Source organism: Portunus trituberculatus, chromosome 23, assembly GCF_017591435.1.
Source record: "Portunus trituberculatus isolate SZX2019 chromosome 23, ASM1759143v1, whole genome shotgun sequence".
Taxonomy (NCBI): Eukaryota; Metazoa; Arthropoda; class Malacostraca; order Decapoda; family Portunidae; genus Portunus; species Portunus trituberculatus.
This window is the reverse complement of record NC_059277.1, coordinates 2,174,863-2,185,171: the sequence shown is the minus strand read 5'-3', so window position 1 is coordinate 2,185,171 and position 10,309 is coordinate 2,174,863. Positions and strand designations below refer to the sequence as shown.

Genomic DNA, 10,309 nt, shown 5'->3' with positions numbered 1-10,309 from the left:
ACAGGTCTCGCGTCACCGTCTTCCTCCTGCTAAAGTTAATTGAATCGTACTTCCTAGTGGACATGCGAGGCAGCAAGTGACCTGGAAAGCTACACCATAAATTATCTTCAAACATCAGGAGTTGACAAGGTCGCGATAACTTAAAAAAACAGATCAGCTTCATAACTCTCGGTGGTAGAGTGGAGGAGATGGTAGTGGTGGTGGTGGTGGACAGGGCAGCTTACTACGGGTTGCTGTAGCGTGTCTTCTTGTCAACTACGAGGGAAGAGCGAAAGGAGAGGGTGAAGAGGAGGGAGAGGTGGGAGAGAGGGAGGGTGAGGCAAGAGCAGACTCGTGGGGCATCGCTACTTTTCTGGTCATTCGCGGTCCGAGCAGCCGAGGTGAGTTGTCGCTCCGCCCTTGACTCCCTGACCAAGACCGAGATCTCAGCCTTCCCACATATCTCCCCGCTGACACCTAACTCATCCCGTAAAGGCGTAAAGGTCGCGTCCTTCCTTCCAGTTACTCTAAGCGTCAACTAATCCTTCCTTCTCTCCCTGCACCGCTTTAAATTTGTGCCATTTGATATCATCTGTTTGATTTCAGTTTTACTAAGCACTACTAATCTTTTCTTCTTTTTAGTATGGGTGCAGCTTGAGTTTTTCTTCCTTCTTCTCATGTTTACTAACCATTGAAGTCTTTCTCTTTTGTTTACTCAGCATCATTTAAAACTTCTTGGATCTTTTTTTACGTTTACTAGTCACTATTAACATTCATCTCCTCTTATTTGAAATGTATTATCTAAGTTTCCTAATTCCCATTTATGTTTATAAGACAATACTTAAATCTTCTCTTCTTTCTACGTTTACTGAACACTAATTCAATGTTTTCTCTTTTCTTATTCACACTGAGAACTATTCAACACTTTTTTCCCTCCATCACAACTTTACTTAGTCACTTAACCCTTTGTCCCTTCCTTCTATGTTTACTAAGCACGATTTAATCTCTTCTCCCTTCCTTATACATTCGCTAAGCTCTTCTTAACCTTTCGTCTTTTTTTTCCTATCATCCACTCAAGTCTTTTATATTCACTTACCAACACTAACTTTTCTAAGCACTATTCAGTTACCTTATCCTCTTTCTTCCTTTCCTTCTACATTAATACGTGGCATGTTTCCCTTTCATACTTCTCAAATACCCTTAAACTTTTACAGCATACGGCTCTTCCCTTCTACACCTGCCAGCCACCTGTCAGCCCACGTGTCCCTCACATGTTTGCTCACTGTCCTCATTAGTTCAGGTTCCTCCCTCGGGCGTTTATTCAGGTCTCTATCTTCCCTCGCCCTCCTTCCCTTATACTCATCACCATCATTTGCATATAAAGATGTCTTCATTTCCGTTACGTATTTGTGGTGTTACTTTCTCTCCTGTTAAGTTATTTCTCGGTCTCGTTTCTATTTTCTTTCTTTCTCTCTGTCTCTCTCTCTCTCTCTCTCTCTCTCTCTCTCTCTCTCTCTCTCTCTCTCTCTCTCTCTCTCTCTCTCTCTCTCCGTTCACTCCTCCATTTTCCTCTTTATCACTCGTATCTTTATTTTGTCGCTGAAGGTAAAATTTAATCTTGCTCCCTAAGTACAAGTTATGATCTGGTCTGATTCTCTGCTTCAATTCATTCTTTCGTTTAAATTAATCTATTCTTCTCTTAAAAGCCTCCCATCTTTGTCCTCCCGCTGCTGATAAATGTTTCAATGCTATTCTCAACTCAAAAGTTATTTCCTACTCTTGTCCCTCTTTCATCACATTTTTTTTCATTCCTTCTTTTTTCGTTTAAATTCATCCTCCTTTGTAATTATCCACTCAGTCTTTGTTTCCTCGCCAAAGATAAAGCTTAATCCTATTTTGTCTCAGCACAGGCCAGTTCCCGAATTTATTCCTCTCCTCTTCCTCCTTTCTTTCAAATTCATCCTTCCTTCCATTTCGTCCTCCCACATCCGTCTATTCACCACAAAAAATGTAGTCCCATGACTGGAACAGATTACGATCAAACCTGGCGTAGAAAAGATACCGGCATTCCTTCGACTTTCTGGCAGCGAGGAAGTGAAACCACACACCAAACGCAACGACACTCGATCGCTTCCCAGTACAACGAAAGCAAGATTACACAGCTTACCCGGAACGAAGCGAACTTATCCGGGAGGAGGAGAAAGCGGATAAAGAAAAAATAAAAGGAAGGAAAATACCACTAAAATCCCTTCCCTCCTGCTAATAGTGGTTCCCTACCCTCCTGAAACTTGAGAAGAAGCAGTGGGGTAACTGTGTGTCCCCGTAACCTAGTTTAAAGTGACGGAGGGCGTGGGGTGCCCCGTCAGGGTAGTAAAGCAGGGAGCTTGTGTGTATAGAGAGACCAGTGGACAGTGTTTCGTGTGTTAAGGCGGTGAGTGCTCCTCCAGGTGTGTGTGTGTGTTTCACTGTTTGATCTGCTACAGTCTCTGACGAGACAGCCAGACGTTACCCTACGGAACGAGCTCAGAGCTCATTATTTCCGATCTTCGGATAGGCCTGAGACCAGGCACACACCACACACCGGGACAACAAGGTCACAACTCCTCGATTTACATCCCGTACCTACTCACTGCTACGTGAACAGGGGCTACACGTGAAAGGAGACACACCCAAATATCTCCACCCGGCCGGGGAATCGAACCCCGGTCCTCTGGCTTGTGAAGCCAGTGCTCTAATCACTGAGCTGTGTGTGTGTGTGTGTGTGTGTGTGTGTGTGTGTGTGTGTGTGTGTGATTGGTCATGTTTGGTCAATTAATGCACAGTTATGATGGAACTATAGGTGTTTTTTGGTGGATGCGTGCCTTGAGGACAAGTGAGGACGTGCCGGAGTGCTGCAGAATACAACGGAGGTCTCAAATGCAGTGTATTATGTAGTGTATAAACGTGAATGCAGTGCAGGTTGTGATGGATAACAAAAAACAGTGCAGTGATGATGTATATTGGAATCACATAGCTGAGGTGTTGTGGGAAATACTTATAAGACAGCCTCGGTGTTGACGTTACGCGGAGTGAATAATGAGAGAAGTGCGTTAATTATATACTCGTACGTGCGGCCGAGGCCTCGAGTACCTGGAGAAAGTCTACTGGAAGATGCTTCTCGGAAAAAAATGTCCTGGCGTTGAGACACAAATGTTACGACTATGGAAGAGACGCCCAATTTAGGTGTCGGTGGAATGTCCGGGTAGCTTGGCAGGAACTTAACGGGAGCAGGGAGTGGGCAGGACGCCGCCCCTACCCCCTTCCCTAACTCCCTTGGGCCGTTTTGTCTCCTCCAGGTGGCCTGCAGGTGCCGCGGTGTCTGGCTCCATCAGGTCACTTACCTGTGGGAGGGATAAGCTTGGTCTTGGTGTGGGTTTCAATTCTCAGGTCACGGAGGCCGCGGAAATACCTTGAGGCCACACCGGTGCTGGCCAGTGTTTTTCATCAGCGCGACGCCAGCTCTTGTTACACGCGCCACAGCACAGCTCGTCCGCTCCTCCACCTCGCCAAATCTCTCCAGTACCCCGCAATGGTAGCCTTGGCAAGCTCACAGACTCAACACGCTGGGCTGTGGCTGTGGTCAATTAACTTCCTTTGACAAGAGGAAAAACAAGAAAGAAAAACGACACTCTAAAAGAAAAAAAAGGCGGCTAATATGTGCCTGCAGAGAGTCGCCGACCAAAGAAAACTTATCAGAGCCACTCCCTGCGCCACTCCTGCGCCGCTGCCAACACGGCGGCGGCAGTGACATACTTGGTGCAGAGGTCAATTCATTGTTGTTTTCACTCGTGTGGGCGCGCCGGGATTGGCGTCACTCGAGTGCACACCAGCGACACGTCAGGTGGAGCAGCTTGGCGTCTCAGTATCTCCACGTGACCTTCCTAGGTCAACAGCTTTTGGCCATTCCAGATGACGCCGCGCGGGGCCGAGACGATCACAGCATGGGCGGTGGTGGCTCTGACTTCAGCCGTGGTTTTGGCGGCCGGGGCAGAATCCTCAGGTAAGTGACGGCGGCACCACAAGTGACAGTGTTATGGATATAAGTGATGAGCATCTCTCGCCGCCTGCCCTGTCCCCGCTAACATCCGATGTTTGGCAGGCTGGCGCTACCCGCAGTACATCGTGGAGCCCCGTGTCAGGTGTGAGGGCGAGGGCGTCTTCCAGCACCCTAGGGCCTGCAACTGGTACTACAGGTGAGTCAGTGAAGAAATCAATTACCTGTGCAGCACACGAACAACATTGATGTGGCGGCAGTGAACACTCCATGTGTGGTGGTGAGCAGCAAGGTGGTGACAGGTTGTGATTGCAGGTGTGTGAGCCGCATGGTGCCCGGCTACTACCACACCTACTACTTCATGTGCGAACCGGGCACAGTGTTCGCGCCGCAGCTCGCCCAGTGTGTGCACGGCAACCCCGCCCACTGCGCACCCGCCACGCCGCCCACACCTACCTCTTCACAACCCATCACGCCGCCCTCATCCGCCTCGACACAACCCACCACCGATACGCCTGTCCCCATCACCAGTCCACCTGCCCCGATCACTAGTCCATTTGTACCCATCACCAGTCCACCTGTACCTGTCACCAGTCCACCTGCCCCCATCACCAGTCCATCTGCCCCGATCACTAGTCCACTTGTACCTATCACCAGTCCACCTGTACCTGTCACCAGTCCACCTGATCCCATCACCAGTCCATCTGTACCCATCACAAGTCTACCTACCCTGATCACCACACTATTACCAGTTTCCACCACCACAGAACTCGACACTACAACAGACACCACCACCATCACCACAGAGCTTGATAGCACGACCATCACCACCACTACCACAGATGCTGACTCCACATTCATCACCTCTACTATCTCAACAACAGACTTTGACACCACCATCACCACCACAGAGATTGACACCACCACCACCACAGATATTGACACCACCACCACAGAGATTGACACCACCACTACCGCAGAGATTGACACCACAATTCCCACCACAGACTTTGACACCACCACCATCACTACCACAGACTATAACACCACCACCATCACTACCACAGACTATGACATCACCACCACCACCACCACACAGATATTGACACCACCACCACCACCACCAGATATTGACACCACCACCACCACCACAGATATTGACACCACCACCACCACCACCACAGATATTGACACCACCACCACCACCACAGATATTGACACCACCACCACCACCACCACCACAGATATTGACACCACCACCACCACCACCACAGATATTGACACCACCACCACAGATGTTGACACCACCACCACCACCACAGATATTGACACCACCACCACAGATGTTGACACCACCACCACCACCACCACCACAGATATTGACACCACCACCACCACCACAGATGTTGACACCACCACCACAGATCTTGACCTAACCACAGATATTGACACCACCACCACCACCACCACAGATATAGGCACCACCTCAATCACCACAGAAGTTTATACTACAACAAGTACTGATATCACTATTGACGCCACCACAATCACTACCATAGAAGGTGACACTACCGCTACCACCACTGCAACCACCACGGATGGTGACACCACTGCAACCACCACGGATGGTGACACCACTGCAACCACCACGGATGGTGACACCACTGCAGCCACCACGGATGGTGACACCACCGCAACCACCACGGATGGTGACACCACTGCAACCACCACGGATGGTGACACCACTGCAACCACCACGGATGGTGACACCACTGCAACCACCACGGATGGTGACACCACTGCAACCACCACGGATGGTGACACCACCGCAACCACCACGGATGGTGACACCACTGCAACCACCACGGATGGTGACACCACTGCAACCACCACGGATGGTGACACCACTGCAACCACCACGGATGGTGACACCACTGCAACCACCACGGATGGTGACACCATTGCAACCGCCACGGATGGTGACACCACTCCAACCACCACGGATGGTGACACCACTGCAACCACCGCGGATGGTGACGCTACTCCAACCACCACGGATGGTGACACCACTGCAACCACCACGGATGGTGACACCACTGCAACCACCACGGATGGTGACGCTACTCCAACCACCACGGATGGTGACACCACTGCAACCACCACGGATGGTGACGCTACTGCAACCACCACGGATGGTGACACCACTGCAACCACCACGGATGGTGACACCACTGCAACCACCACGGATGGTGACGCTACTCCAACCACCACGGATGGTGACACCACTGCAACCACCACGGATGGTGACGCTACTCCAACCACCACGGATGGTGACACCACTCCAACCACCACGGATGGTGACACCACTGCAACCACCACGGATGGTGACACCACTGCAACCACCACGGATGCTGATACCACTGCAACCACCACGGATGGTGACGCTACTCCAACCACCACGGATGGTGACACCACTGCAACCACCACGGATGGTGACACCACTGCAACCACCACGGATGGTGACGCTACTCCAACCACCACGGATGGTGACACCACTGCAACCACCACGGATGGTGACACCACTGCAACCACCACGGATGGTGACACCACTGCAACCACCACGGATGGTGACACCACTGCAACCGCCACGGATGGTGACACCACTGCAACCGCCACGGATGGTGACACCACTGCAACCACCACGGATGGTGACACCACTGCAACCACCACGGATGGTGACACCACTGCAACCACCACGGATGGTGATACCACTGCAACCGCCACGGATGGTGACACCACTGCAACCACCACGGATGGTGACACCACTGCAACCACCACGGATGGTGACACCACTGCAACCGCCACGGATAGTGACACCACTGCAACCACCACGGATGGTGACACCACCCCAACCACCACGGATGGTGACACCACTGCAACCGCCACGGATGGTGACACCACTGCAACCACCACGGTTGGTGACACCACTACAACCACCACGGATGGTGACACCACTGCAACCACCACGGATGGTGACACCACTGCAACCACCACGGATGGTGATATTACTATCACCATGCACCCAGATACTCCCACCACTACTGCAGCCACCATCACCACCACACTAGACGGTGACACTGCAATCACCACTATATCGGAGGGTGACACCACTATCATCACCTCAGACAGTGGGACCACCACCATCACAGATGGTGACACCACCATCGCCACCACCACCACTCCAGATGGTGATGTAACCACACATGGTGACACAACCGCAGTCACCACAGGCAGTGACAATGTTGCCACGGACAAAGATCCCACTACTTCTACTACAGATGCAGACATCACCACCACGGATACTGACACTACCACCACCATCACCACCACAGACTCGGACGCTACCACGGATACTGACAGTACCACCACCATCACCACCACAGACTCAGACACCACCGTCACAGAGACAGACACCACCACCATCACCACCGGTGCGGGGCAGGACACCGAGGCCTGTGTGTCCCTGGAGGGGTGCGAGGAGGTGAGCGTGTGCCGACCGTCGCCACTCAACCTGACCCTGTGCCGCCAGTGTAACACTTCCACCTCCATCAGCCAGTGCCCCGGGAACCAACGCTACTCCTGGGACACGCACCTGTGTGTTGACCCTCCCGCGGGTAAGAGAGAGAGAGAGAGAGAGAGAGAGAGAGAGAGAGAGAGAGATTAGCATATACAAACATAATAGAAAAGATTAACCACACAAGACTACATTTATCACTCCTTAATCCTACCCTCCCCCCCCTCTCTCTCTCTCTCTCTCTCTAGCCTCAGACCTGTGCTCCGGGAACGAGATGGTGGTGAGTTTCAGGTACGACGTCTCCTGCTCTGAGAACGACACGACGCCTCCTGAAGCCTGGATCATCGCCCAGTACTGCGAGACATACTACTACTGCTTCAGCGGACAGTTCCTCGTGAGTCAATCTGTGTTACTCCAAGTTGACGTCTAATGGAAGTTTTCTGTCTTCTTCTTCTCTCTTTCTCGTTAATATATGTAACTTGGTGTTCTTTCTTTCTTCCTCTCGAGTCTTTCCTCCTGTCTTTCTTTTGTACGTACAGTTTTCTTTCTTGTTCTTTCTTTCTTGCAAATGCACAGTTTTTTTATTTTCGTCTTCTCTCACCCAGTTTAAGATGTGGTGATTTTCCTTCTTTCTTTTTCTATTTTCTCTTCAAGGTTTAAATACCATGTTGTTTTCTTACGTCTCTTAGCTCTTCTAGATTAAGATCCAATTTGTTTTTCTTTTCTTCTCTTTTCTAATCTCTTCCACGTTCTTTTCCTCTTCTTTCTTTTAAAATGCATTGACAGTAAAAGTATTTTGTTACTTCTAAAACCAAAGATGCTTTTTTGCACGAGGCATTTTCTTATGACGAGTTATTTTATGAAACTCAAGCAGGTTGTGGTACACCTCTGTTCATTCTATATTCTGAGAGATATTAAAAGTCACATAACGGAATAGCAAGGATTATTGTCCTTGCTTTACTGGGGACAATGAACGAGCGACATTTTTTTTTTTCTTGTTTTTACTTAGGTTCACTTTTTATCATACCTCATTTGTATTCGGCAGGAAACCTGTTTTTTTTTACAACAGCAAGATTCTTTTTACTATTACTTTTTCTCATTTTACTTTTTACGAGCACCCCATCTCATTTACATTCGACAGCGACAGTCTGCCTTTATTGGGCAAATCAGTCCTATCGTCTTCCTTTATGGTATTCTCCTCCCTTTCCTTTCCTCTTTCATTCCCTCATCTTTTACATTCTCTTTCTCTTTTACTCTTTCTTTCCTTTCTCTACTTCCTGTACAACCTTCATTCTTACTTTCCACCCATATAGATACTCCTTCGTTTCTCATCTTCTATATTCCTACACTTTCCTCACAATTCACCATTTCTTCTTTACATTCCTTTTCTACATCTCTCTTATTCATTCCCTCACAATTCCCCTTCCTTACCCAGACTTTACTTTTAATCTCACATAACCTACATTCCCAGGGACAAAGGAGGCTGTGCACAAATTACTTCAAGTGCTACAAGGAAGGAGACGATTGGCGGATTGAAAGACTCTCCTGCAGCGAAAGGCAAATGTGGAATTACGAGGATAAGACTTGTGTGCCGAAGCCTTCAGGTTAGTAACTAGGGTGTGGCAGGGCGGCAGGGGACTGAGAGACGGGGAGACGTAGGTTGCACAATGAGGTGAGAGCTATAAATGATCCGGGAGAGAAGGAGAATAGGTGCAATGTTTGGAGGTGAAAGTATACGTAGCGTGTCAAGTTTACAGGAAGGATTGCACAGGTGGGAGTTGTGTTGGTGTGCATATTCTGAGTGTGTAGTGCGGAGTGGTTGTAGTGATGGCGATAGTTGTGGTGATGGAGGTAGTGTTTTTCGCTGTTATTCTTGTGGTAGACTAACAATAATTATTACTACACCACAACAGCTACTAATATTCCTACAACAATAGCTACAACTTAACAATAATATCAACAAATCCAGACCTATGATATATACACTCCATTAATAACAACCACACCTAATCCAACACTATTTATTTCAGAGCGATATTTATGCCGAGCACAAGCCACAAACAGACTCCGCAAACAACACCACAGGAGGAGGCCAAAGCTTGACATCCGCGCCAGGAACACTTAAAAGGACATGCTGTGTGTAAGTGTGTAAGTGTGTAAGTGTTGCTGGTGTGAGTGTAGCGGTTTCATGTACGTCTGTTTGTCACACGCACATGTAAACCTTTGTGAAGACTCGAAAGTGCACACAAGGAGATGATGATGACGATATTGTTATTGTTGTTATTGTTGTTGTTGTTGTTGCTATTGTTATTGTTATTTGGGAGGCATTATGGGTGGAGCTCTCTCTCTCTCTTTCTCTATTTATGTATTTAATCCTTTATTTGTTATTTTCCTCATTTATTTATTAATTAATTTATTGATTCATCGGCTGTTTTATTTTTCTTTATTACTCATTCCATCATATCTATATTTTCATTAAAGTCTCTTACTCAAATTCTCTCTCTCTCTCTCTCTCTCTCTCTCTCTCTCTCTCTCTCTCTCTCTCTCTCTCTCTCTCTCTCTCTCTCTCTCTCTCTCTCTCTCTCTCTCTCTCTCTCTCTCTCTCTCTCTCTCTTTCCATATGGAAGTTCTGTGTTATTACTTTAGTGTCAAAAATAAATATATTCGACACACACACTTCAGGTTTAATATTCCTTCACTTGAACTCCAGGAAGTGTTTGAGT

At 48.5% G+C, this 10,309-nt stretch overlaps 1 protein-coding gene across 1 annotated transcript; it reads left to right on the top strand.

Annotated features, from left to right (window-relative positions):
• Positions 1–348: 348 nt before the first annotated feature.
• LOC123507611 (mucin-22-like) lies at positions 349–9,952 on the top strand. The gene is made up of 8 exons (XM_045260625.1): positions 349–482; positions 3,928–4,018; positions 4,118–4,211; positions 4,328–5,034; positions 5,455–7,686; positions 7,835–7,980; positions 9,058–9,190; positions 9,617–9,952. Exons 2-8 carry the CDS (start codon positions 3,928–3,930, stop codon positions 9,709–9,711), a joined length of 3,498 nt encoding a protein of 1,165 aa, XP_045116560.1. The 5' UTR covers positions 349–482; the 3' UTR covers positions 9,712–9,952.
• The last annotated feature ends 357 nt before the right edge of the window (positions 9,953–10,309 follow it).